At 46.6% G+C, this 27976-nt stretch overlaps 4 protein-coding genes across 7 annotated transcripts; 2 read left to right on the top strand and 2 right to left on the bottom strand.

The window, feature by feature from the left end:
* Positions 1 to 80: 80 nt before the first annotated feature.
* paics (phosphoribosylaminoimidazole carboxylase, phosphoribosylaminoimidazole succinocarboxamide synthetase) lies at positions 81 to 10538 on the bottom strand. Its single transcript, XM_011473765.3, has 15 exons — positions 10085 to 10538; positions 9441 to 9932; positions 9315 to 9368; positions 8644 to 9228; positions 8470 to 8535; positions 8077 to 8219; positions 6635 to 6674; positions 6344 to 6541; positions 2190 to 2368; positions 1918 to 2097; positions 1724 to 1837; positions 1546 to 1629; positions 1253 to 1433; positions 405 to 563; positions 81 to 319 (listed from the first exon to the last, which is right to left on the bottom strand). The coding sequence occupies exons 1-15, from the start codon at positions 10440 to 10442 to the stop codon at positions 153 to 155; spliced, it is 3000 nt and encodes a 999-aa protein (XP_011472067.2). The 5' UTR covers positions 10443 to 10538; the 3' UTR covers positions 81 to 152.
* Positions 6837 to 15161, top strand: ppat (phosphoribosyl pyrophosphate amidotransferase). 2 transcript variants are annotated; one of them, XM_004067627.5, is made up of 11 exons: positions 6837 to 7313; positions 10864 to 10930; positions 11051 to 11257; positions 11418 to 11530; positions 11603 to 11748; positions 12873 to 12945; positions 13027 to 13178; positions 13249 to 13376; positions 13470 to 13691; positions 14548 to 14668; positions 14745 to 15161. In XM_004067627.5, exons 1-11 carry the CDS (start codon positions 7186 to 7188, stop codon positions 14900 to 14902), a joined length of 1515 nt encoding a protein of 504 aa, XP_004067675.2. In that variant the 5' UTR covers positions 6837 to 7185; the 3' UTR covers positions 14903 to 15161. The 2 variants fall into 2 exon arrangements, with proteins under 2 accessions (XP_004067675.2, XP_078801782.1); XM_078945656.1 differs by lacking the exon at positions 6837 to 7313 and adding an exon at positions 8663 to 8839.
* LOC101171480 (uncharacterized) lies at positions 15054 to 20424 on the bottom strand. Of its 3 annotated transcripts, none has more exons than XM_011473760.3 (6): positions 19957 to 20424; positions 19268 to 19331; positions 18278 to 18333; positions 18104 to 18137; positions 17939 to 18025; positions 15054 to 16887 (listed from the first exon to the last, which is right to left on the bottom strand). In XM_011473760.3, exons 1-6 carry the CDS (start codon positions 20023 to 20025, stop codon positions 15515 to 15517), a joined length of 1683 nt encoding a protein of 560 aa, XP_011472062.1. In that variant the 5' UTR covers positions 20026 to 20424; the 3' UTR covers positions 15054 to 15514. The 3 variants fall into 3 exon arrangements, with proteins under 3 accessions (XP_011472062.1, XP_078801781.1, XP_004067825.1); XM_078945655.1 differs by having other exon boundaries at positions 19869 to 20008; XM_004067777.5 differs by lacking the exon at positions 19957 to 20424 and adding an exon at positions 19416 to 19846.
* On the top strand, positions 19983 to 27958 carry aasdh (aminoadipate-semialdehyde dehydrogenase). Its single transcript, XM_011473761.3, has 14 exons — positions 19983 to 20224; positions 20304 to 20424; positions 22002 to 22285; positions 22357 to 22549; positions 22621 to 22862; positions 22936 to 23036; positions 23110 to 23282; positions 23942 to 24221; positions 24292 to 24404; positions 24473 to 25130; positions 25196 to 25359; positions 25965 to 26090; positions 26180 to 26311; positions 27568 to 27958. Exons 1-14 carry the CDS (start codon positions 19983 to 19985, stop codon positions 27952 to 27954), a joined length of 3216 nt encoding a protein of 1071 aa, XP_011472063.1. The 3' UTR covers positions 27955 to 27958.
* The last annotated feature ends 18 nt before the right edge of the window (positions 27959 to 27976 follow it).

The following is a 27976-nucleotide window of genomic DNA, read 5'->3' as shown; positions in this document are numbered from 1 at the left end:
AGATGTAGCAGAGAGGCTTACAATAATTTTTCAGGACTGGCACGAGTGTTTTTTAGTTTTGATAAACTGAAGACAAGAACTTTGAAATCATCTCTTTTAATGGAATGTGTCGTCAACTGTAACAGGAACAGCATAAATGGATCTTTAACCGATCAGAGGCTGCAGGCCTGTAATTTCTGGTCTGCCTGCTTGAGAGACACCCAGGTGTTGAGCATGGAGGCCCGAACTTTGGACCAAACCAGATGATTGGTCAGGCCAAAGATCTGTGCTGCGAACTGAGCAGCAGCTTCAGGAGAAAGGATGGTGGAGCATCCGAGACCTGCCAGGAGACAAACCAGAGGACCAGATGAGAGGCTGCTCTCCTCACCTTGTTTGTGATTGTGTTCGCTTTGAGATCAACTCACCGCTCGGCATGCGGAGCGACGACCACACGTCTTGTGCTCCCCAGTCAGGAGTGAGAGGCGGGCAATTGATGACAGGATAGGTGGAGTTTCCGGACATAACGGGCCCGAGGCCGTTACTCCTGCCAGCTACAGCCACAAAAACAGTGGGAATGCCATCACCTGTGGAAAACAGCCAACATCAGAGTACATTTTTAAAAAGTGCCGCTTCCAGTCAATAAACCAACGATACCTTCAAAGAAGGAAGTACACAAACAGGCCGCCAAGCAGGTTTGTCGGGTAACACGATTCTGGGCAGGACAGCATTCAAATCTACACTCAAAAACCTCATACAGCTGTACCAACACACTCAAGTATAAAGAACTGATTATCAGCAAACTTTCAATTCTTTTAGTACCACAAGTAGTCAATTAAAAAAAATAGATTTTCACCATAAAATGTTGAATATCAACTAAACTTTTCCCACCAAAAGTTTTTTTTAATTACATGGAAGCAGCCATTTTGAAATTAGCAGGGATAACCTTCTACTGCCTCTAGTGGAATGATGAGGAACTACAGGGCAAAAAACATGGACCAAGTTCTGTACAATGGGTTTTTAGGGAAAGATCGTGCCACTAAAGTAGGGGTCTCATAAATCCATGCATCAAAGATGGAACCTATGGTTATATAGGGTTAAGAAAGTAAGGAGGCCAGTTTTGATTCATGAACATTTAGCTCCAATGGATGAGAAATTATCCAGAATATCCGGAAATTAAAAACGTGGTTGTTTTCATCAGGGACAGAACAAAGCGGTGGTCTGATGTGAAAACCTGGACACCACTGAGCACAGAAACCCAGGAACTGATGCTCACCTTCATATTCTGCTTTGATGCGGAGAGTCTCGTCTGGACCCTTGTGAGCGGAGGTCACCCGCAAACTGCAGGAGATCCCAAAGGACACACAAGCCTTCTTGATTTTTTCACAATGAGCCATGTCTGAAGTGGAACCCATCAGAACCACCACTCTGCCGCTGACCTGGGGCTCCAGCAGCATCTGCAGAGGACCAGACCATTCGTTGGTCCCACTTCATCCTCATGGAGGAGCAGCTTTTACAATGTTTATGGCCAAAACAAGCCCTGAAAACAGGACGCCAAGTTTGTTTTACCTTCACCCTTTCAGCCACCCACTCAAAGTTTCTCTTCACCACCTGCATCGCTTCTGGGGTGACTTCCTTCAAATCTCTGTAAACCTGGGGAAAAGCAGGATGGGCAGAAATAGGGTTTCTTCTTTCTGACTCATTTTAAAAAAAGCATCTTCATAGGAAATGGAGAGCCGTCAGAGACCTGCTTATCCTTCTGCTGGCTCCGATCGCCCGATGGCCACAGCCTCCACGAGTCGTTGTCGATCACATCAGCGAGGACAATCTCCTGGGTTTTCACATTTACACCAAACTCGATCTGCAAGCAGGAGGAGCACGTGCTCAGAGGAGCATCCTCACGCTAGACACACCAGCAGGGGGCAGTGTTGTGCTACATACCTTCATGTCCACCAGAGTGCAGTCCTGAGTGGCCCAAGCTCTCTCCAGAATCTCAAAGATGGCCACAGTGCTGCGATTCATGATGTCCACCTCGCACCGGCCAATCGGGAGCCCAGACAGGCAAAACTTCGCCTCCAGCAGCTGCTCCTCAGACCACTGGGGGTCATTGTTGGCATCGTCCTGAAGGGCAGCATTTCTGATTATCCAAATTCGACCGCACAAACTTGTTTTTAAGATCGAAGAGAGCCTGGGAGTGTCAAAGTGAGCCTTACTTTGAAAAACATTTCCATCTTCAGGGGAGAGAAACGAAAGCCCTCTTTGACTCCAGGATTCCTCTTAAGGAAGGAGCCGGTCGCCACTCTGCGGCACACCCACTCAATGGGGATCATCTCACAGTGGGCTGCAATGAAGGCCGTGTCCGAGTGCTGCTTCACAAAAGCAGTCTTAATGCCTGGAAAAAGAGGGGTCGGCAATTTTATAGACCCACTCTAATACAAGTAGTGTTTTTAACATGTTCTTGTGGTATTTTTCTGATGATGGAGGACATAGAAAGAAACTAAAGCTCAGATTACCCAATTATTTTATTTATTGTATTCAATTTGAATTTTATTGTATTCAAATTGTTAATCAGAAAGAAAAAATAATTGTAAAAAGCTTGAAGTCTGTGCTACAATTGGCAGACCACCAGCTCCCTGCTCTGCTCCATTCTGATGTATTCACTTGCAGACGAATAGATCCAGGCTCGTCTTTGTTTTCCTCGTCTGAGCTGGAATCTGGATCCAAACTGTGCGGCTGGACGGATACAATGTTGCTAACCATTTTTGTTGCACCGCCAATGTTGAGTTGGGGTTGTGAGTAGGGGCGTGACGATAACCGCATCACCGCGGTGAAGAGGTCATCACCGCGGTGATGCACTTTTAGCTTTTTGTTTTTTTGTTGTTGAAAGTTCTACATATGTTACGTGATTGGAACTATAATAAACACATTCATCTTTGCTGATCATTTACTTTTTCTGTTAGTCCTGTGTTCAGACTTCAAGGGTTTCTGGGGAAAACCTTTTATTACTGTTCTCCTTCACTTCCTGCACCGTGCCCCTCACCTACGCGGCTCCCTCTACTCACACACAAGCGCAGTTTCAGAAACACACACATCCTCATTCTACAACAGAAGTTTCCGTCTTGCGAGGAAATATGAAAAATTTACTGCGTTCTAATTATTCATTTCCATTACAAGCTGCATGCGTTCTTGAGTGCGCGACACGGCCACCCGCCGGAGGATTTTGTGTGTGTGTGTGGGGGGTATTACTGTTCCCAGTCACTCTTTAACACCAAACATGAACGTGCACTGTTAGATTTCCATGAATATCACTACATGTTTTGTTTGGGAACTATTTTGTGCAGCGCAAAGTTCCGTGTCTGTATAAATAAAGGTGGAGCCTCCTGCCCCGCCTTCTTCATGGGTGTCAGGCTCACGGCTACCAGAAAGGTGACAAAGTGTCTGTAGTCTCATTTATGACTGGGCAATATATAATATTCTGAGAAGATGTCTGTACCAGAGAGCACAGGTGAAACACATGTGCAGAGACAGCGGTCCACTGCAGAACAATCAGCACACACCCCCAACACACACGTGTGTGTGTGTGTGTGTGCACACTCCTTCCTTCTACACACACACACAGCGCCTGACACAAATTCTACAACAACTTTATAGTTAGTTCCTTAGTTAAATAGGTATCAGTTAGTTGTTACTGTTATTTGTCAATAAAGAATACTGCATTGTGACGCAGCCGCCAGGGGGGTATTCCAGAAAGCAGGTTATGCTGGCTCCCACGATAAGTTTGAGGCTAAGGAAGTTGTTAACCTCAGCTTTCGGTTCCAGAAATGGAGGTATGTTTCAGGGTAGGTCAAGTTACCATGGCAACTCATGCTCTGAACATAACCTGGTCCGGAGCAGGTTTAGTTGAAGCTTAGTTTGTTTTCAGAGAGGTGAAGCAGCATGGCGTGTCCATTTGAAGATGATTTAGTGGATGAAGAAGCTCAGATAATACTTTTTCCACCATGGGAGGATGATGAGACCACGTATGGATGTTGGAAAGATAAACTTTTTTACTTTGATCTAACTTAATTATTTGCTTCAGTTAAGATAAATCATTTTTATGTTAGGTCACCTTAAAAATAACACGTGGTTTTCAGACAATTATTTTCCTTTCGTTCAAATTAATTCAATTAAGTAGGTGTAACTTTGATGCTGCCGTTAGATTGGCACCGCAAGGGATTCTGGGATATCATTCCCTTTGCCTGTCTGGACGGATTTGGGTTTAAGTGTGGGTTTTTTACAAAATGTGTTTAGTTGTATAGCTGTTTTACAGTGTTTCACCGTGTTTGGCCGAGCTATTTTGTCCTACTATGCTTACGTCTCTGCACCATGAGTGAGAGTAAAGTAGAGGATGATGATTTTATATAGCACCTCTACCACCCAAACCTGTTATGACAGTGATGGAACATTCTGTAATGAATTTTTGCACTCCGTGCATTTTTTCCGTTCTTTTTATTGTTATAAAAATGAGCATATCTGCCACTTCAAACTTAGACATATGAAAGTTCAAGAAATATAAGTAATTAAGATGGAAAAAAGATTAATGAAGTAATGTGACATTTAGTTAGATAAATATGTAAATTTGAGTTGTATAAACAATTATTGAGTTTGAATAAATTTAACTAAATTATCTTTCAGCCGTGTTACTTTTTTGATGGACTTATAATTTCTATCCGCCGTCATTAAAATCTCGGACTCCGTCTCACTTCAGTCTCAAGTGTCGCCCTTTTTTTTTTTTTTCTCCACGCGTTTCCATGGTGACTCCAGAAATCAGCGATCTATTGAGAATGTCTTTATGTACCGTGCGTTAACCCAGGGTTACCAAGTCGAGCGTAATTACGCCAACTCATATCCGGTCTTTTGGAACCAACATACCCAGAGTAAGCAAGTTCAGGCGGATTTCAGCCAGAGTTCAGGCTTAAAGTCAGGCTAGTTTAAACATGCTTCCTGGAATACCCCCCAGGGGATTTGTGTGGGTTTTTGTTTTGTTTGTTTTTTTTTGGGGGGGGGGGGGGGGTAACCACGACCCCTGCTGGTTCATCACCGCGGTAATCAAAAAAAAAAAAATCAAAAAAAAAAAAAAAAAAAAAAAAAAAAAAATCAAAAATCCCACACTGTCACAGCTCTAGTTGTGAGGGGCTGTAAGCTAGTGGTAAGGCATGTAAACTGAGAGCTCTCAGTAAGTGGGATGGGGTTGAATTGCACCAATGGCCCCGCCCACAACTCAGGTTAATTTCTAACAAACCCCTGCTGCTTTGCAGAAATTATGTCCAAGAAAACAATGCTGCTTTTAAATATTTTGGCCAAAAACTCCATATTCATTCATCTTCTGCCGTTTTGTCCCTTTCGGGATCACTGGGCTGCTGGAGCCTATCCCAGCTACTTGTGGGTGAAGGCAGAGGACACCCTGGACAGGTCGCCAGTCTGTCACAGGGCCACAATCACACACCCATTAACACTCACATCTAGGGACAATTTAGAGTAACCAATGGACCTATGAAGCATGTTTTTGGACAGTGGGAGGAAGCCGGAGAACCATGCATGCACGGGGAGAACATGCCAACTCCACACAGAAAGGTCCCCCGTTGTTGTTCTGTTTCAGGTCCCCTAGCCGGGACTTGAACCGAACGCCTGCTTGCTGTGACACAAGAGTGCTAACCACTGCACCACCGACCAGCAAAAACTGCATAATCATAATTAAAAAGACGACTGAGGACACTTTAATTTCATGGGAATTCAGGGGCAGGATCTCTGGTGGTCCGTCCGGCGCATTCTGGTGAATCATGCGTCTCACCGCTGCCGATCACAAGACTGCATTAGAGATACTCGACTGACACACACTCCAAAGTCATCAGCGGCGTGTGGTGGAAACTTATGCCATTAGATTGTGATTTCATTTTCCGAACACAAGGCTCCACAGGGACTTGTCTGCACGTGCTCACTTCACAGTTTTGAGGCCTTCACCTCAACCAGTTTACACAGCTTCTTCATGTCACACAGAGACATTAGGCTGAATCTTTGCATGTCCAAACACAGGTCACATGACTGACCTTTTAATCAGACCACCCCCTCCCCCTCCCTGCCCCTACAAAAACCATGTTGCTCCTAATTGGAAATAAAAAACTCCCACTGTGATTCGTTTGAGGAAAATTCTTTCATGCAGTACTAAAAATCTATTTATCGATAAACAGGCGTTTGTGGTTTTAATTGACGCACAGATGGGAAGTATGGGAACCCAGAGGGATCAAAAGTCATGCTTGCCTGCACAGGAACTTTAAAAAAAAAACTTATTTTTATTGCATGGATTGACAATGTGCTGCAGCTCACTGACCAGATTCCTGCAGCAGTCGGAAGACGCAGCTCGTCGTCTTGTTGGCCATGGCAGCCTTTCCCTCCATTTGGTCTTTCCTCGCTGCGTTCCCGGCGGTGATCTGGTCCTTGGACTGGACCAGGACCAGGCCGGGTTGGTCCACGATTTCAAAGATCTGCTTAGTCTTCCCTTCATTGAGCTTCTCCCCAATGTTTAACTCTGAAAACACAGACAGGAGGAGCGGGATCAAACACACCTGGAGGCAAAGCCGGCGCCGTGTAAGGCGTGCGTGCGTACGCGCTCGCGGGCTACCTGGAGTGGAGGCCATGGCGCTGCAGGATCCCCAACGCTCCTGAAAAACAAACCAGAAAAGTTGCTGGGAGAAACGGCAGGAGGAGCGCAGGCATGCGGCGGAGGACGCCGTGAGCGGGTCCCCTATTACGTCCTCCAACAGCCAATCACAGCTCTCCCCGGATCCCCTCGGCCAATCATCACCCGTCGCGTCCGTCACGTGATCAAAGATGACCATCAGACTTTTAAGGAGACGAAAAACTTTGAATCCCCTCCATGTTCGCTGCTGATGAAAGGATCGATTCAGTCAAAACTCAATCAAACTAGAAGGGCGTTCTTTGACCGGATCGACTGATCTGTTTGCACACGTGATCAGAAAAAGCTTTATTTAAATCGCGAACCCCTTTTTTTGTTAAAGTCTAAAATCAGTCATCAAAGTCATTGTTTTGGACTCGTGACACAAAAAACCGTCAGGTGAAGGTTCTGCTCGCCACGTTCCCGCAACTCAAGCACGTGCTCGGGCGCACGCTCGCAGGCACGAGCCCGCCTATCGGGAAAGGATCGGAGCCGACATGGAGTTCGAGGCGTCCGGGATCGGGGAGGAGTGCGGCGTTTTCGGCTGTGTGGCTGCGGGAGAGTGGCCCACCCAGCTGGAGGTGGCCCAGGTGCTGACCCTGGGGCTGGTGGCCCTCCAGCACAGGTGAGCAAGCTCCCTGTCTGTGGAAACGCCGGGTCTGAAGTGAGACTCACTCCGGTTTGCAGTTAGTGATCCAGTTGGTGGGAGATAAATGGAAAGATTATTTGTATGATTTGGTGGACAGATGGGAATTTCCAAACGTACAGTTTAACCACCAAAGGTAGAAGTAGAGAAGAAGGCTATAATTTCACTGAACAGCAGCACGGTGCAAAAAAATATCATAAAGTGATAACATTAAAAAAATCAATTTTCTTAAAATTCAAGTTTCTCGTGATTTGGTTTAGTAAAAGTCATTACAAAGATTTAATTGTGAAATATAACTATCAGCCCACACAAATACTGTTTTGATCACATATTTATGGTATTTTACTGCTATTGCTGACCTAGTTCATGTGGTTTTCTTGTTCATCTCTCTGCCTGTTTGTTTGTTTGTTTGATTGTTTGTTTGATTTTTGAGTGTCAGCATGGCATTGATTGTAGTTTACTGAGGTCTTCCTTACTCTGCTTCATGAAAACCTTCAACTCCAAATCTTGTTTAATCAGTGTCTCCTTTTCTTTTCACTCTTTTTCAATTTTTAAATGAAATATTTTTGAAAAGGAAAATACAAAACAATGATTTAAATACATTTCAGAATTACATCTTTCATTGAAAGCTAAAAACTTTGTCTCCTGCTGTTGACAGAAATATATTCACCATGGAAGTGTTTAACAAATTGCAGACATTGAATGATGGCCTTAAATAGACGGTTAGTTTTTCATGTCTTACCGGTCTTCTTGCAGCTGGACTGGCCATGGAGCAGACCGATTTGATCTTTATTATTGGGATGAGGTCCGGCTCCTCTTTGCAGCGGGTCTCTGCTTTATCAAGTCTGGGGCTGAGTTTTTTCGGAACAACGTGGGCCGAAGAGTCTGCAAATATGGGACAATTCTGTTAGTTTGTGACAAAGGAAACCTTGTTTTTACAAGGTAAAAACTGAACTTTTTAAATGTTTCTTAAGGCAAAGTCCGGCTGCAGTTGGTGACTCGGCCGTGCCAGACCGTGATTTGATTTAAAGGGTTTCACGGCAAATCACGCGACTGAGACAGAAATGACAAAGGCTGCAGTGATTTGAGATCATGTGACGTGCAAAGTGATAGCAGACTGTGTGGCATTTCAAACCTTGATCTGCAGCTTTCCTCTTCAGCCCTCTGTTGGCCGAGGAGCTCGTCTCTCTGTCAGGAATCCCTGCAAACACGGGAAGCCTCCTCCTCATTTCAAGTCTAAGTTTGTGTTCTCGAGTTAAAACTGTGCCAGTAAATGCATTCTGAGTTTAAAGAACAGTGATCTGCTCACTTGTGTCTCTGTGCAGTGGCTCAGAGTGCTCTCTGTTGGTTGGATGGAGCTGCAGATGGTTGGCGGTTTTCCCGACTTCACTGAATGTGGAGGAGACTGAATCTGAGCTGCAGGTTTTGTCGTCCGTTCCTCCTGGGTTCCTCAAACACACCTCAGCCCGTTGGTCGTCCTCACAGCCCTGCCGCGCCGTGACGGGGTTCGTAGCGTCCACGGCTCCTGCGTCCCCGTTCAAGGAGTGTTTCATTATGGCGTCTATTTCATCGTAGAACCTCATGTTGCTTCTCAGGTCGGCTTCGTCCGTCTTCCCCCTCTGAAGGGTCCGGTAAAGATACTTGAGGTTCTTGTACTTGGTGTGGCACTGTTTCCAGTCGCGCTCGATGCCTTGCTGCATTAACCTGTTGGAGATCTGGACAAAGATGTCCCTCTTTCTGGTGGAGCTCTCCAGCTGCCTGCATATTCGCTCATCAGACCAGACTTGAACCAGCGCCCGGACTTCTTGGTCGCTCCAGTTTCGGCCTGTGTCTGACATTGTGACCACGTGAATCTGATCGGAGCCGGGGGAATCCGTGTGGGGCAAGTGGACCTCTGGAGTGGATCAGGAAATGGCAGATACGCTCATTAATGCCCCATAATTAAGCCAACTCTATTTGATTACCCCCCCCCCCCCTTACCTCTCCATTGATCGTCTGCGTCTCCGTCGATTTCATAATCAACACTGTTATCATCTGAAAATCCAAACAGTCATGTCAATGTCTTCCAAAGACAGGATGTGTGTGTTTTCATTAACGTATACCTACCGTCATCGATTTCTATCACTATCTCCTTGTCTGTGTTCTGCGCTGTGGTGCCGTCTGCCTTCTGCAGGCTTTCTTCTCCCACTTCTCCGTTATACAACCTGCTCCTCATTTCCTCCATCCCATTTTCCAGGCCTCTATTGAGCAGGATGGCCTCCACCTCTTCGAAAAACTTCATGTATTTGCCGGGGCTTCCCACGCTGCTGCCTGTGGCTGCGTGAGCACTTTTGGCCGTCTTGTAGTCGTACTTGAGGTTCTTGTATTTTGTCCGGCACTGCTTCCAGTTGCGCACCACCCCGAACTTCCTCTGCATCTGCCGCGCTATTTCTTGAAAGATGCACTTGTTGCGCAGCGTGCTCTTCAGGTGCTCCCGAATGTTTCGATCGGCCCAGACGCACAGGAGCGCGCGCACCTCATCGTCTGTCCAGTGGCGGCCTCCCTCCTCAGCCATATTTGGAGTAAAAGGAAGACTTGGGCGGCTTCGACCTTTGACCCCTGAGGGAAACGCAGACGCTTTCAACCTCAGAAAAACTTTGTTTCATCACAAATTTGCCACCAAAAGAAGCTGAAGCTAGTCCACCTGACGTGCTTTTTTTTAAATATAAATCCCTTTGTTGTCCAGTTGTTGGTGTCAGACTGATACTTACCTTCCTGCATTTGCACTGGGGCAGAGGAAGGGCAGCTTCGTCTTCGGAGACCCTTTCCTTCTTCCCAGCCCTCCACCCCTGGGCTGTAGTTGGGTCCTGCTGCGTCAGGCTTCCTGTTGGGAAGTCCCAGGCTCCTGCTCTTGGCCTGACACTCCCTCCAAGTGCGCACAACGCTGAGCCGCCTCAGACGCTCTGAGATCAGTTCAAATGTGACTCTGTTCTCTGCTACGTGCTGAGTTCCTATTTCATCCCACGCTGCTACCAGAGCCAGCACCTCTGCTTCGCCCCACTGCCTCTCCACCGGGTCCTCCTGCGCCTCCCTATCATCCCCCCTTTGTCTCTCGGCTCCTCTCTCCATGTTTGAGCTGACCTGGAAACGCTTTCTTTCCCTCAGCCCTTCTGTCTCTGCTGCCCGGTTCCCTTGGCAACCAGGCGGTTAAGCCTGAAAGCAACGCCTCCGTGCTGAATAGCAGCCTCACCACTGGCTTAAGCTGTGTGCAGAGGGGGAGGGACCAGCTGTAATCTGAGAAGCAGCTTGGTAAATGCACTGAAACTGCAGCAAGACGACTCCATTATTATGCAGCTCTGAGGCAGAGCGGCTCTTGTTTTTCTGACTAGTCTGTCGGTTCTGATCCTTTTTGCCCAACCAGTTTAATGTGCCTGCAGGCAAACACCGATTCATGTTTTGTCTTGCAGAAAAGATGGCGCGTTTTATCATCAGTCCCACTCCTGACTGGTATTTCAAAACACCCATGTTGTTGTTGTTGTTGTTTACTCAGGGGTCAGGAAAGCGCTGGGATTGTCACAAGTGATGGAGGCAATCCACCCACATACATGAGCCACAAGGTAACATGAATTACTGCAGGAATCTGTCTTTTACCACACAGGAATATGCTCGATTTAATCTTTTTTTTCTCTTGTATTTCATTTTGTGCGTTGATCTAAAATCTGTCCGGCTCCTCTCAGGGCATGGGACTGGTGAACAGCGCTTTCCCACCGGAGGCCCTCCTGAAGCTGCGCCACGGTAACCTTGGCATTTGTCACACGCGGTATTCGACCACTGGCATCTCTGAGCTGCTGAACTGCCAGCCTTTTGTGGTGGACACGCTGCATGGCAGGATCGCTGTGGCGCACAACGGCGAGCTGGTTAATTCTCGTGCATTGAGGACAAAGGTGAGCGTGACCCTGACGTTACCGGGCTCCTACGGCTCATCCTTTCAAACGCCTGTTTGTGTGCATGTTTACTTTAACAGGGAAAATGACAAACATGCATTCTACGTGTCTAACGGCTGTCATGAAACACGCTCTGACGTGTTTTTCATGTGACAAGCAGGTGATGCGCCACGGAGTCGGCCTCTCCACTTGTTCAGACAGCGAGCTCATTACTCAGCTGCTGGCCTTGACTCCGCCCATGGAGGAGCTTGACTCACCTGACTGGGTTGCCAGGTGAGTGCCAAAGCCAGATATCGTAGTATTTCTCTACTGCTCACGTGTGACAACTCTTTTAATAACTTGTAGAATTAAAAACCTGATGACGGAAACGCCCACGTCGTACTCACTGCTGATCATGTTCAAAGATGTCATTTACGCCGTGCGGGACCCCTACGGGAATCGGCCCCTCTGCATCGGACAGCTTGTCCCCGTCTCTAAGCTTCACAGTTCAGGTACTGGTTTGCAACCTGGTTTTGGAGGGCAGAGTTGCATCATGTCCGTCTTTCAGGAAGCACATGGCACCTACAGTTCAGTAAAAGAGGAAGACGCCTGCAGAACTTCTGCTTTTGCTCCGCTTTTGATGTTTCTTTTGACATGTTGAGCAGCTAATAACCGGTACTTTTCTCTGAGCATTTTCGGTGTCTCCCACTGTCCCTTGGTTTCGACTGCGTATGAGGAGTGGACTGAGTGAGTGTGACGTCATCCGTGGAAAACTGTTTACTTCCAGCTCCATCCAAATAAAGTCAAAGCAGTCGCTGATACAGATGCTGCCATGTTGGAACCAGAAATCGCCAGTAAGCAGTGATTATTCCAAATGGATCTGAGCCACTGTTTCTATAGCAACCACTTTCACCTATCAGGAGTGAGCTTGTTGATTGACCACACCCCTACCGCTTGATACTTCTTTCAATTCGGGCATCTGATTGTTCGGTGTTTTGCTTTTGTGTCTTACTGCGAAGCCCTTTGTTATCTTTATCTTGAAAGGTGCTCTATAAATAACGTGTATTATTATTTATAACTTGAATACCTTGCAACACAGAAAAATTACCACCAAGAACGTGTCAAAACAAAAGAAAGCAGATCCAGAACGAATATTCTGACAAAGAAAATGACTGTGTATTGTTTTGTGTTACTATATTGTGGTTCACTTCCACATAGATTTTGTTTTAGCCCAAGTTTGCGTGTTTTGTTGTTTCTTTTCAACAGCACACTGTTCTGTGTCCTGATTGGTTGTTGATCTTGTCGATCAATTTCTCCTGTGCCGTGTCTCCGGGACAGAATGTGTGCAGCTTGGCAGAGTTGCATAAATCTTCGATCAAAAACTGGCCTTATTTTTCTATGGAGGTTTGAACTTTTAGAGTGTGAAAACGTTCATGTGAGTCTGAGAAAAGTGGCTAAAGTGTGTAGCGGGGAGTTTCACAGCCTTAACACATCCACTGTCCTGCTTTAGGGATTTCAACTATCACTGGTTATTTATAGGGCGTAAGCCCCGCGATAAATGGGGGAACGCTATAGTCCATTTGGTCAGATTGGAATACAGGTGGATGATTGACGCGAGCGTCTGCTCCACGCTCAGGTGCAGGAGAGGAAGACACTGAGGGCTGGGTGGTGTCTTCAGAGTCCTGCAGCTTTCAGTCCATCGGTGCAAAGTAAGTTTGTTCTTCTGGTGCAGCGTCCTCTGACACTCGCAGGTCTGACAGTTCTAACCGGATCTTCTCGTCCTCGCTCAGGTATCACAGAGAGGTCCTGCCAGGAGAGATCGTCCGGATATCCAAACGCGGCATCGAAACTCTGAATGTTGTGCCCCGTCCTGAGGGAGACCCCCCTGCCTTCTGCATTTTTGAATACGTTTATTTTGCCAGACCAGATTCCATTTTTGAAGGTGGGCCTGTTTGTCATTTATTTACTTTGTGTTCTGTATGCCAAGCTACTAAGATTCGAGTGTACTCCAGGACAGATGGTGTACACTGTGAGACAGCGCTGTGGTCGGCAGCTCGCCATCGAGGCTCCAACAGACGTAGACCTGGTCAGCACTGTGCCCGAATCTGCCACTCCTGCCGCCCTGGGCTATGCTCAGCAGGTCTGTCCCAGCTCGCATACCAGGAAACGCCGTTGCACCGTCTGCACGCCGTCCAACCTCCCATAATTTCCCCTCCCTGTGCTCTCCTCTCAGGCTGGGCTTCCGTACATGGAGGTTCTGTGCAAGAACCGCTACGTTGGGAGAACATTCATTCAGCCAAACACGCGCCTGAGACAGCTGGGAGTGGCAAAGAAGTTTGGAGTTCTGACGGACAACTTTGCAGGGAAGCGTGTGGTGCTGGTGGATGACTCCATCGTCAGGGGCAACACGATCTCCCCCATCATTAAACTGCTGAGGGAAGCTGGTGCAAAAGAGGTCAGTCACACAGACTGACAAAAATCGGATACAAGCTCATTCAGATGGTGTTTCCCTGCCGCTTTGATCTGCAGCTCAGTGATGTTACAGGAACAACACTGACTTTAACTCTAATTACGATGTTTGAAGTCCCACTCTGATCATTCTTTTATCTATTTGTAAAGTGTTCCCAGGGATCTTTTTATTATGATGGCGTTTTTGGCCAACACCAGACAAATCTGTCGTTTTCTAGGACATACTTTCTGCAGAGCGGCAGGAGTTCATTACAAATGCACCTTTTGCATTTTGGCTGGAAGTTGAGAGCTCTCTGTTTACACATTCTCCAGCCCCTCAAATGGCGAGCAATATCAGAGCCAGACTCCAGCTCAGACGAGGAAAACAGACGTTTGTAGCTTGCTGACTGTAGATTTTGATAAAACGACTACAAGTTTATTCAAACTGCATTTTTTTTTCTGCTAATGACTCAATAATTTGAATAAATAAGTACTCAGAAATGCAGTTTTAATCTACGTCTTTGTCATATATATATATATGCCCTCCATCAGAAAAACGCCCCAAAGTCATGTTAGAAACACCAAAAACGCCATTTTCATCAGAGTGGGTCTTTTTAAAGGTTTCCCATGTTTTGCAATAACATGAAAAACCTTTCCCGGGGGGCTGCTTCCCTCTCATTTAAATCATTTACTTAAAGTAAACCAGCCAGTCCTCTTCCGTTAATAGAAAAACTCCAAATCTAGATGCTCTGAAACTGCAATCCCAATTTGCGCCTGTGGGGGCAGTAATGCATCAGATTCACAGTTTCCCCCTCAAAAAAGTATCTGTTGAACCGTTTCGTGCCACTGTTTGGTTGCTCCAGGTTCACATCCGGGTGGCGTCTCCACCCATCAGGTTCCCGTGCTACATGGGGATCAACATTCCAACTAAGGAGGAGCTCATCGCCAACAAGCCTCAGTTTAAGGACATCGCTGGTTATCTCGGTAAGCCGTTGTGTTCAGTTTCACAGCAGCACTGCGGCCTGCAGAAGATCCTCCTACTCTTACTATGGGTGTGCAGGTGCCGACAGTGTGGAGTACTTGACTGTGGAGGGGCTGGTTACAGCCGTCCAGGAGGGGGTCGCAGCCATGCAGGACCAGATGGGCTCCAGAAAATCCAGAGTCGGCCACTGCACCGCCTGTCTGACGGGGAAATATCCAGTGGAGCTGGAATGGTAGCTGCTGTAGGGACCAGTCAGCAGATCCACAGTCTGTGCAAAACTAGAAATGTGTGTTAGAGTCTAAGGACTGAGGGTCTTTACAATCTGAAAAAACCTGGATGTGATTTGTCTTCTGTGGACTTTATCTTATGTAAGGAATGCAAGAGCAGTTTGTTACCAAAGAGTTAACTTTATTTTATAATTTAAAATGAACCATTGGTGCTTTGTTTTCCATTCTAGTAAAAAAAAACCATGTTTAATAAACAGCATTCAGAGAACACGCTGTACTAAATTGTTGAATTTCCAAAACCTGATGCTTTTCAGCCTCACCATCCAGATAACAGAACTTTAAAAACATTTAACGGCTACTTTCAAAGTGAAATAGCAACACATAAAAATTTGGCAAAAGCCCAGAGAAATAGAACAGTCTCAGTACATGCTTCAAGACATTGGACATGGAAAACAATTTCCTGCTGTTTGTTCCTGTGGGTCTCTTCACCTCCAGCCTGATTTTGGAGATTTAAAATCAGAGGAACTGCTGTCCAGACCCACCAGCAGGAGTTCCCCAGAAAGCAGACTTATTATACATGATGTCCTCCTCGTAGAAAGACCCCACCTCTTCATTTGGTGTTTAGTAGAAGAGCTTGACGGGACTGTTTGCTGCAGAGAAAGCTCTGCTCTGTGACGGGCCCCGTTTGGAGGGAGTGTAAGGGGCCCTGCTCAGCAGCTCCTGGGGAGACGGCACGGGCCAACGCCGCAGCATCTCTCTCCTGTGATGTTTGGACCCGGGGGAAAGGGTGCAGCTCTCCTCCCGGAGGCGTTTGGACTGGGGGCTGGTGTCACATCCCAGCTCCCAGTGGCGCTTCCTGAAGATGGGTCTGTGCGGCGACAAGGCAAGAGCAGCGAGAGCTAAAGAAGAGCGACACCTGCTGGCCACGGAGCTGCGAACACAGAGGCGGCATGGAGGGGCGTGCGAGGACGCCATCTTGTTCTGACACACAAACTTGTGGTAAAGTTTCAGAAAATCTTCGTCGATCTTCTGTGGGGAGTCGGAAGCGGCGCGGGGCTGGGAGGAGTCGAAGGAGAGATGTCGCCTGAACTGGCGCCGGCCATCTTTAGGGCCAGATGAGCGAGGAGAGTAGGTCTGAGGCTGATGGGGATCCTCTGGATAGAGCCTCCTTGGTGGCACGTCAGGCCTCTTAAGAGGAGAAGAAAGAAACGAAGGCCTCGCTGATTCTATGGAGTCTTCAGGGTTTCTGGAGAAGGAAAAGGAGGATCGGAAGTTTGTCTTCCTATCCTTCAAAGGACTCTGCCTGACTGGGGAGCTGCAGACTTCAGCTCTAGTCTCGACAGGAAATGGGAGGAAAGGAGCCATCTGTGAGGAGCGTAGAGAAAACGAAGGCTTTTTCAGGCTGGAGGGATGCAGGGGGGATTTAGGAGCAGGACTGCAAGGCTGAGAATGCCTGAAGCTGTACGTGGAAACAGGCGCTGGTTTGGCGGGAGACAGCACGATAAAAGTCTCATTCAGAGAGACGTCCACTGGTGCAGAGGGTTCAGAAAAATCCATCACAAGAATGGGAGGCTTCTCTCTCCTGACAGGAGACGGCAGGTGTGCTTGACCCTCGCGGAGACCGGACAGAGTCTGTGCAGAAGAACCGTTCTGAAGATTTGACAGGGTGCTGGAGCCTTTTGGGAACAGCGGCCTCCTGCTCCTGTGGTTCTGGCTGTCATCAGAGGAGCTCACATCAAAAGTGTTGTTGAGAACGCTTCTTGGTGGCTGCTGCCGCCACCTGCGGTACTTCCTCAGCACGGTGTCGGCGGCCTGAGAAACGTTCTGCGTGTGCCAAGCTCTCTCTATTCTCCTGACCATGCTGGGGTAGACCTGCCCCAGAGAGCAGCCATGACTGCTCAAAGACATCTGCAGCGTCTCGTCTTCATCCTCCGGCTGGGGATCCATCTGGGAGAAGCTGCTCCAACCCGACTTCAGTGAGCTGCCGCTGGCGTCTGCAGAAGGAATTTGGAGAAATATCATGACCTCATTTCACATCAGTTTGGTTTTAAACTCTGAAATGTGTGCGCTTACCTACGACAGTTTTAGGGCCACCAAAAAAAAAGAAAAAATTACGCAATTTAAAGTCGTAAATAAACAAGAACAAACTAATAAATTCACGAGATGAACGTGGAAATGAGGATACAGTACAGTAAGTGAACGCCACGCAGCAGCAGAGCAGACCGACTAAACTCAATGGAACAGGTCAGCTGAATGTTTGTTGATAACGTTCCAAATGTTTGGAAGCTCCTCTGTTCTATTAACGATTTATTAATGTTTTCTTCATTGATTGGTGGCTTGTAGGATTTCTGCAGTCCGTTGATGAAGAGTTTCCTGCAGCTTTCCACTTCAATCCTTTCTTCCTGCACCTAAGACCAGATCTCCACGTCTGTGTGACGCCTCCGTCTGAGGAGCAGCACTTTGTGGCATTTTCAACGTGCTTATGCTATTATAACAGACTATTTTCATTCATCTTTGTTGTTTTATGTTGAAACAGGTTTCATCTGGAGGAGGGGGCGCATGTAACTGTTTACACATTAGTGTCGTGCGCATGACAGGTTCATGATGAGACAAATGGACTTCTGGGTTTGTGAAGGAAAAGGAAGATAAAGTAGTGGTCCTCTTCACCCAAACGTGTCTGAGCTTCTTATTTTACAGATGAAACTCCACTTCACCCACACCGACCCCCGGAAAGCCGTCTACACTGACAATAATCTGATTTTGAGTCTGTAAAAGGTTCTTTTTTTTCTTTGTTTTTGAAATCTATTCGGAAATAAAGCTTCACAAAAGGCTCCACATCTTTTATCTTTGAGCTAGGCTCCGATAAACAGACGTCTGTCCCGCCTCAACGTTTTTTTCTCATAGATTTACTACTTAAGATTTTGTAATTTAACAGTTATGACTTTTTTTCTCTTAAATTTATAACTTAATAAGTCGTAATTTGGAAAATAAATAAATTAATACATTGTTGTAAGCTGGCCCTAAAACTCAGTCGTCCTTACTTACCACTATTTTCCACAGCTAACCAGCTGGTGGAGCCAAAAGTCTCATTTTTACACATGGATTGCAGCGGCTCTCCTGTTGTGTCAGAGGCTGAAAAAAAGATCTAAATTAGTTTTGGTCAGGACAGAAAATGTGATTTATTTATCATTGAGTCCAATGAAATCTTACAGCTAAATGAATCACTGCTCTGGTCAGCCATGTTCTGAAGAGAAAATACAAGTAATTAAAGAGGATTCCAAGATTACAAAGATTTTTTATTTTTACTTGATTAACTGGCAGGTTTTTTAAGTGGTTCACTCATGTTAGTCTGTGAATGCAGACGACGAGAAATGGAAGCCAAACCTCGGACTCCAGCCTGCTCAGCTCTTGTGATGCATCTACAATGTGGTTGTAGATCCCTGTCAACGATTGAGGAGATAAAACAAACACACAATTAGACAAAACTTTAAAAAAAACAAAAGAAGATGAACTGGATCAGTTGTGTTACATTAAGTATGAAAAGGGTTAAATATCTGAACATTTATTTGACATTTAAAACTAACATTTACAACAACAAATATTATGAACACTTTGGGGGAATGAAGACATATTGACTAAATCTAAACTGTGGGTTCTTACTAGAGATTTTTAGCTTTAAACAATTATAAGATTCAATAAGAAATGTTAGAATCTAAAAATAAATTTTACTACAAAACTATACTTTTAACCATTAATCTGTATTAATATAATTTTAGTTCTTTTAAGAAAATGCATACATTCTTTAATTCAAAACTTCCTCGTCTTAACATTACTGGGTTACTTTAAAAAGCAGGTTTTGATTACAAAAATAATTGGAAATTGAGAAAATTTTCTTTAACTAATAAGATTAATAATTGACTGAATGAAAATGAATAATTGATGGATTTGTGCAGCTGTGTTTATGAATTACAATCTTTATTTTCTTCTATTCACACATGGGTTTTGTTTACCGGGTTTTGTTTTCAAAACAGTTTAAATTAAATACAACTAATAACTTAACATGCAACAATATCAAAATGGATTTTAATGTGTGTGAAATTGTGTTTATTGTTTTTGCTTCTTTTTACACCTGTTTTGGTTGTTTTTATTTATAGGTTTGCTTACAAATATTTAGAAGAATAACTTATTTTACAGAACAGCTTTAAAGGAAAAGCTTTTTTTATTTAATGAGGGGAAAACGTGTTTTGGGCAGAAATAAAAATGACTTTCCTCGCATTCAGCGAATCTCTCCGTTTTCTCCCAGTAGCAGCTAGCATTAGCATTGCTACAGACGTCAGGAATCAAATGTTTGTGATCGGCTTTAAAGCAACTTACTCCCATGACTGGAATTCTTCATATCCAGTTCCACTCCTCCATCATGCGACTGAAGTCTCGTATACTGTTGAAAAATCAGATTAAAAGGTTCAAACCTATTCGCGACGTTTATTTCGGCTAAAGCTAAGAAGCGCACTAGTTCACAAACCTTGTCTATGATTCTTTCGATTGACTTCATAAACACGCGGGCATTTTCCGATAAATTGGAAGAAGGCAGCATTTTTGCACAGGAAAACCGATTTGGTCTTATGGAGAAAAAAAGAAAAATAACGGCTCTGATGTCGCGTTAGGCGCCCATCGATTTAAAAAATTCACTGTTACGGAAACAGCGAAATCTGATTGGTCGGTTATTTTTGCGTTGCCTTAAAGGAAACTCAGAAATAAAACCATTCCGGATCTATCGCTTTGTTAAAACAAACCAGCATGTATTAATACAACTATAATAATCCATATTTTTGTCATGGGCTTATTCATACATACAAATATATAGTCCTTATGTGTCCTTTACGCTTTTACTGAGTATATTCTGGGTTAAATTTTAGTGTGTGAGCTCTTTCGAAGGAACCTGAAGTGTGAATGACGTCATCATCACTCGACGTACCGGACCAGTCTAATGTAAATACTATGACCATGAAGCACACATTCCACGCTGATGAAAATAAATGTAGAGATTGTTTCAGAATGAAGACCTGGAGGTCATAGCCGGTAAATCGGAATGGCCGCTCGGACGCTGCAGGCCGCGGTGTCCGCCGCCGCATCCCTGCATGCTGACAGGACGGCTGTGGTTTTCGACAGCGGCGGCTTGGCGCCTGGACCCCCGGCGTCGCTGCTGTATCGAGAGCTGGCGGACCTCAGCGCAGAACTTTCATGTGTTTTTCTGAGCAGATGCTCCCCCGTCAACGGCGTTATTGGTCTGTACTGCAGTGACGACCTGCTTGTTCCTGTCTGGATCTTGGGGTAAGGTGTGAATCAGCTTCCTTCTCCTGCTGAACGGAGCAGATTGTGACTCCGTGCTGTCCTGCTGATGCTCCTCCAGGATCTTGCAGTGTCCTGCTGCTTATATGCCGCTGGACCCCGAAGCTCCTGCTCTCTTGACGGCTCAGGCCATGAGTCAGAGCGGACTGACGTTCTGCGCCGTGAACACCCACCTGATGCAGGTCGCTTTCTTTACGCGTGATGGTGTTTGGTCCTAGAAGCTGCTGTGACCCCTCCTCAGTGGAGTCGGGTCCCGTGGCTCCACATTAAAGACAGTCTGTGTCTAACCTGGGTGTTAATATGGACAGGGATTTTAAACGTGACTGTCAAATCAGCTCAGTGGTCAAATCCAGATTGTTTTTGTTTCGTTTTTAATCTGAGGCAGTTGTTGAAGGTGAAACCATTTTTATCTTAACAACATTCCAGAAAGTTATCTACTATGCTTTTATTACATCTCGACCTGATTACTGTAACTCTTGTTTTGGAGACCAGCCAACTGGTCCAAATATGGCAAGCGAAAAGGATCAATAATCGCCAGGAAAAGGAAAAGTTTAAAAAAAAAACGGCACCACCAAAAAAGTACCACGTAAACTACACCGTCTTGTGTTGTCCCGAGACAGGCGTTTTATGGCGTCCCAAACGCCGTTCTTGCGCGTCCAATACGGGCCAAAACGCCATCATGCTAGAACAATGCAGGTTATGTTACTTGAGTTCAAATCCTGCAGTCACAGTTTTTTTATACATAGTAACATTTCATTGGGCATACAAAGTATAAATAAACAAAAAATTAAAAAAAATCAGGTTTGTAACAAACCTGATTTTTTTTTATTAATCTTCTCCCGTTTTTTCCCTTTCGGGGTCACGGGGCTGCTGGAGCCTATCCCGGCCACTTGTGGGCAAAGGCTGGGGACACCCTGGACAGGTCGCCAGTCTGCGACAGGGTAGAATGTCCACAAACACACACCCATTCACTCTCACACCTAGGGACAGTTTAGAGTTGCCAATTGACCTATGAAGCATGTTTTGGGACGGTGGGAGGAAGCCGGAGTCCTTGGAGAAAACCCACGCATCCACGGGGAGAACATGCAAACTCCACACAGAAAGGCCCCCCCCCCCACTGATGTTCTGGTTCAGGGGACTTGAACCAGGGGCCTTCTTGCTGTGAGGCAAAAGCGCCAACCACTGCACCACCGTGCGATTTTTTTAAAAATACTTTTTAAAAATAGCCAAAACTATTAAGCCAAAAGTTTGATAGTTTTTCTGAACTTGGCAGTTTTTACACTTCACTTGTGATTTTTCTTTATCAGAAAACCCTTGATTTAATAGTTGTTGTTTAAAAAAAAAAAAAAAAAAAGATGTTCATTTGAATAAAAAAAAAAGAATCATGTTTTTTATTTTGGACGGGCGGTTTGTGTGCCGTCTTTTGTGTTGTTCCAAGACAGCGTAAATTACATGCTACTTTTAAAGCATGCCTCATAAAGCTGTCTTTTTAACGTCCAAGGCGCCGTTCTTTACGCCTCTTTTTATGGCGATTTATGATACTTTTCGCTTGCCATAGTCCTGACCCCTGCTGCTCCTGTTCTGGTTGGAGAGTGTAAGAGGGACCAGATAACCCCCATCCTGGCTACCCCTCACTGGAGAGGGTCTCTAAAGTGTATCTAGATAACATTTTACTGAAAGAATACATTTTTAAACCAAATGTTGTTGTTTTTTTGTGCTTTTCGGTAAATGTTCCCCTCTGATCCGCCTTCCTTTCCAGCGGTTCCAGGCTGCTCTCAGCAGATACCTGACCTTTGAGGTCTGCGAGACGCTGCCAAAGTTTGAGCTCACCCTGATCCAAATTCGGAAGCTGTCGTTTGCCAAGCCTGAACCTGGAACACAGCAAGACAGCCATCAGGAATCTGGCTGTGCTGCACCGTTGTCGGAGGGCGGTGCTGCTCACAGAGAGTTGGCGTATGTGCTGCACACATCTGGAACTACAGGCCCTCCCAAAACCGTGAGGGTGCCACACACCTGTATCGTTCCCAACATACTGCACCTGAGGTAGGTGGGATGTGTTGGTCTGCGTTGCCGTCCTGTTCAATGGAAACATCATCGTGTCTTTCTCCTCTCAGGTCTTTGCTTCAGATGAGTGCGTCTGATGTGGTTTTTCTCGCCTCCCCCTTAACCTTTGACCCCTCCGTGGTGGATATTTTTCTGGCTTTGTCCTCTGGAGCTCAGCTGCTTATCGTACCCAGCCTGATCAAGAAAACGCCCCGTCGACTCGCTGGGCTTTTGTTCAAAGACCACAAAGTTACCGTCCTCCAGGTAAGCGGCTGTCCTCCCAGCGGAGGTCCCGCCTCAGCGTCTTTTGAGAAGGAGCTTCCCTGTTTCTTCAGGTCACCCCCTCTCTGCTCCTGCGCTTTGGCCACCGCACTTTAAAAGAGGAGGCGTTGTCGCCCGGCTCGTCCCTGCGGGTGTTGGCTCTGGGGGGGGAAGCCTGCCCGCCTCCAGCCCTGCTGAGGAGCTGGAAACACCAGGAAAATAAGACCTGCATCTTTAACCTCTACGGCATCACGGAGGTCTCCTGCTGGGCCTGCTGTTACAAAATACCAGAGACTCTGCTGCAGTCCAGCGACCCGTGAGTGTTGGAGATGATGCCTTATTTTCTGTGCGTTGGGATGAATGCTCATGGAACACCACTGGTCTCGCAGCGGAGAGGTTCCCCTCGGGGCTCCTCTGATGGACACAGAGGTGGAGGTCAGGGATGAGCTGGGCCGGGTCGTCACAGAGGGAGAAGGACAGCTGTTCCTCGGTGAGCATCTTTTAGGAAAAGCACAGACAAACAACAGGCTGATGAGGCTCACAGATCCACGGCTTTGCTGCAGGCGGAGGGGACAGGGTGTGCCTCCTGGATGGGGAAAGCACCGTGGTTCCCGGGACGATGAGAGCCACTGGAGATTGGGTGAAGATCAGAGACCAACAGCTGCACTATCAGGGCCGGAAGGACCGAACCATCAAACGGAACGGGAAACGAGTCAACTTGGACCGTCTGCAGCAGGTTAGATGTTTCATTTAAAACGACGGTTCATCTGGAAACAAAAACAGTCAAGGGGTTCCTGTGCTGAAAGAGACAGCTCTTATAATGGTTTTATCATCTAGAAAATGCTGCTTCACATTGCAGCGTTCCCTCGTTTATCCCAGGGGTTATGAAGAAGAATTCCAGATGTTTTAAGGCTTTAAAAAGCACAGCCTAAACACTTTTGACGTTTTCCTCTCTTTTTCAGACTCTCAAAGTTAAAAAATCTGACCGAAAAGATTTATGTCAACTTGGGGAATCGAACGTATTCTGTTCAGGAGACATGACACCGAAGGGGTTGATTGACAAGGTCAACAGCCAATCAGGATGCAGAACACAGTTTGGTTAAAAAAAAAAAAAACGACCGCTAAACTGCACTTAGAAAAAGAAATGCAAAGCAGCCTGACCAGGAAAGGTGAACCGTGATGAAGAGGGAACAGTGTATTACCGTGGAATCTAAGGGTGTGATTTTAAAATCTGTCTTTCTGAACTGTTCGGAGTCAAAGAACAAACATGTTTCAGTGAATCATTTCAATTACATATCTCACAAGTGTTCAGAACGGCTAAAATGTTGGTAAAACTGAAAATGCAGCAAAATAAAAAGACTGAGAGGCCTCCACTCTTCTCCACTCTTCTTTCAGCTCCTCCTGGGTCTCCCTGAGGTGGCAGCCTGTGCGCTGGGCCTCCACAGCAGCTCTCGACTCCTTGCTTTTGTTGTGAGCGCCGGGGCGGCTGAGCGCCGCTGCTCCTCCTCTGCTGAGCTGGACCTGCTCTCCTCTGTCAGACAGCAGTCCGAGGAGGTCAGAGGAGCCGGCGGAGATGGAAAGAGGCGGATTCTGGAGCAGCTGTCTGTGCTGCTGCCTTCTCATGGCATCCCTGACACGCTGGAGCTCCTACCAGCTTTACCCGTGACTCCTCATGGTGAGTGTTGGAGACTCGGTTCCTTCCAGGTAAGAACGTTCATTTGCTCATCGTTTATTTTGTTTTTCAGGGAAAGTAGACATGGTGGCTCTGATGACATTATATGAAAGACAGAGGGAGCATTTAGGATTTCCAAGAGGAGAGGCCCACAAACTGAAGCAGCGTCTTCAGGCGTTATGGAAGGTATGTCCTCTCTGTGACACCGTTCATGATGTCGTGATGCTCAGACTCAGAGTTTCGTCTCTACGAAGGATGCATTAGGTCTGCCTGGAGATGCAGACTTGGACGAGCAGTCGAACTTTCTGCAGAGTGGGGGGGACTCCCTGAAGGCCGTGCGTTTGTGTGAAGACATCGGCGACGGTGTGGGAGCGTCCACGCCGCAGCTTCTGGAGGTGCTGCTGGACGGGACCTTCTCAGAGCTGTGGCGGCACGTCGCACTGCTGCTGGAGGGCTGCCCCCCAACATCACTTCCGGCCAAGAAGAGACATGCCGATCCCCCATCTGACGCGGCAGCCAAGAGGGAGCGGAAGCCAGCGGAGAGACGGGCCGTGAGAGTGGTGCAGCGAGCGGGTCGGGTGACGGGAATGAATGTGAGGACGGACACAAGGGAGACGCTGGGAGACGGTGGACGGAGGGGAACACAGTCACACAGAGCTGTGAAGGTGGAGCTCAGCCTGAGCTGGGCTTCAGACTCTGGCAGATGTGTGGACGCCTCCCCGATGCTCCTGGTTACTGACGGTGTGAGCGAGAGGCCCGATGGCTGCAGGACCACCGTGTTTATTGGCTCCCACTCCCACAGGGTGCAGGCTCTAGACCTGGGTTCCGGCACTCTTCTGTGGGAGCGAGTCCTCGGGGACAGAGTGGAGGCCTCGGCTGCCACATCTTCCTGCGGCACGCTCGTTATCGTAGGTGAGTCCGGGGTCCCCATGCATCTGAATTCTGAACTGTGGATGATTCCGGACGTTCTCCCTCAGGCTGCTACGATGGCTGCATCTACTTCTTAAGCGCCGACTCTGGAGAGACCCGGTGGACGTTTAGGACGGGAGACGCCGTTAAGAGTTGTCCCGCTGTGGATGGCGTCGGCGGTCTGGTGTTTGCAGGCTCACATGATGGAAACGTTTACGCTCTGGACCCACAGGTGAGGAGGACGGAAGGAGAGGGAGCCTGCAGGCCTTTCCCACACCCGCAAAAACGGCTGACTATGCTTGAAACTTCACACAACCTTTCTACAAGAACGAATTTAAAATGCAGAAAAGAAAAAAAAACAATCTGTAACTTGCTAAAGGAAGAAGAAGAGCGCCCCCCAGTGGTCTCTTTTATTATGAAGTGTGAAGCACAAATTCTGCAAATGGGATTATTTGTTTTAGTAAATAAAACTGTTGATTTAGGTGATGAAAATATTCTAGAGAAAAGTTATTTACCAACTGAAACAATAACAAAAAGTTCAAAAGCGATGTTAAGTTTCTTCTCTCTGACTTAAGTAAAGCTTTTCTCTGCACAAATATACCAGGCTCAGTTTAAGATTAGGAAACATTTGTGACTTAAAAAAAAAAAATCAATCCACATATTTGAACATCACCTAAATTGTCTATATCAATGGGTAAATATTCTCATAATAAGGCTCATGTTTTGGCTAGTTAAGAAAAAACGTTAATAATTATCATAAACCTTCGGTTATTTCAGGGTTTTCAGGCGTTCCGGTTTCCTCTGCGTGTTTCTGACTGAACTGACTTGTGTTTTCAGGCTCAGCGGTGTGTTTGGAAGCGTCACTGTGGCGGCGGCGGCGTGTTTTCCTCCCCGCACCTGCACGATTCCCCGCGACAGCTGTACGTGGCGACCCTCGCAGGACGTCTGCTGAGCCTGAACCCCGTGAGTCAGACGGCGCTGTCCATCTCTGCGGGGAACGCGCGAGCCTGTGCATTTCCCCGTTTAAAAGGGTTGCTGCGTGCTCTTTGTAGGACAGCGGAGACGAGTTGTGGTCATACCACAGAGGCGTCCCTTTCTTCTCGTCACCGAACAGCTCCTGCAGCGGCGTGGTGATCGGCTCGGTGGACGAAAACATCTGCTGCGTCGCACACACAGGAGAACTGGTGGGTAGAAGGCCCCAGACTTACTTTCTTTATTGGTTTCTTTTGAGTTTTTTCACTAACACCTGGTGTATTCAGTCTGGGAAAACCATTTGGTCCGGATCGAGTCCTGAACCTTGGGTATGGGCTGTATTCAGACTGCTGTCAAGTGGACTTTCCTTCCTGGGAGTCCTACATTTCTAACCGGTTTACATCACGTGATCGCCGGCTAGGGTGGCCGTTTTGTTTCAGTTGTTCCACTGGATCTAAACTGTACGTCTGGATAACTCTGAGGGTGGGGGGCTGTAAGCTAGCAGGAAAGAGTGTACACAGATGAATGTTGGGAAGTGGGGGCGGGCTTACTCCACACCAACAGTCCCGTCCACAACTCACAGGTGAATTTCTGATACACGTCTGCCGCTCTGCAGAGACTATGTCCTAGAAAACGACACAGGTTTTGGCTAAAAACAGTGTAATCAAAAAACTGGGAACGCTTTGAAAATATATCAAAAGATGATCAGAGTGGGGCTTTAAGAGAAGTAAGGAAGTGGATAAGAAAGAGCTGAAAGTGCTTTTCTAAAAACTCCTGAACAGCAGTGTTCATAGTGTGTTTGTGAAATATTACTGTAATCAAGACTTTAGCAGTACTTCCTAAATACCCATGGAACTTTTTTGTCCTTTCAAGTGTTTTTAGAGGGTCTACTGAGTATGTCGTATTTATTTATGGACGTGATAAAATTTAGGCTGACTGGCTTGTCTTCTGTTAAAATTCCCACAAATGAAACGACCATTTTAGAATCAGCATAAACATCTGTTTCATAACCTCCTCCAGGTTTTTCCAGTTATGAGTTTTACAAAAATGAAACTGTTCAATTCTTTCCAAGTTCAGCTCCTTTAGTGTGGTATAAAAATCAGCCGTCAGGAACGGGTGAAGAACTCTGTAGAGCTTTAGACATTTGTGCTGACAAACTGAAGCATCAGATGGTGTTTGTGGTTCCAGGTCTTCTTCTAACTCCTGAATGCTCTGTCTGTCATTCAAATGTGACCTTACAAGAGCGAGATGGCAACACAATCCGTCAGTTCAAAACCCCTAAAACCTTCACCTTTGCCTGGAGTTCATGTTTGTGTCTACATTACCTTTTATTTTTCTTGATTTAATTGTTCTTTAGCATGTATTAATTTGACATAATCAACAGATTCAAAAGAAGCCTTGCTGGCTGGACTTAGTGATCATGCACTGAAACAGCTGTAAACACTGCGTTTGTTGTGTTCTTCTGCAGCTGTGGCAGTGTCCCACACAGGGGCCGGTTTTCTCCTCTCCATGCTTCATCCGGGAACAACGAAAGCTTCTGTGCGGATCTCACGACGGCCGCCTGTACTGTCTGAGCGCCGCCGACGGCTCTGTAGTTTGGACTTTTCAAACTCCGGGCAGGGTGTACTCCTCTCCTTGTGTGTTTGATGGCTGCGGCGGGGGGGCCCTGGTGGCTCTCGCCTCCACAGACGGGACCGTCTGGATCCTGGAGGCAGAAAACGGACAGATGCTGGCCTCGCACGCTTTACCCGGGGAGCTGTTTTCATCCCCCGTAGTGTGGGCGGGCTGTCTCGTCATCGGGTGCCGCAATGATTATGTTTACGCTTTGAATTTGACTTATAAAGAGGACGCCTGACGGATGCGTTGGTGTACAGATG

Source organism: Oryzias latipes, chromosome 4 (genome assembly GCF_053564925.1).
Source record: "Oryzias latipes strain Hd-rR chromosome 4, Olatipes_Hd-rR_3.1".
Lineage (NCBI taxonomy): Eukaryota > Metazoa > Chordata > Actinopteri > Beloniformes > Adrianichthyidae > Oryzias > Oryzias latipes.
The sequence above is the reverse complement of the archived record's forward strand: the minus strand, read 5'-3'. Positions and strand labels throughout refer to the sequence as shown.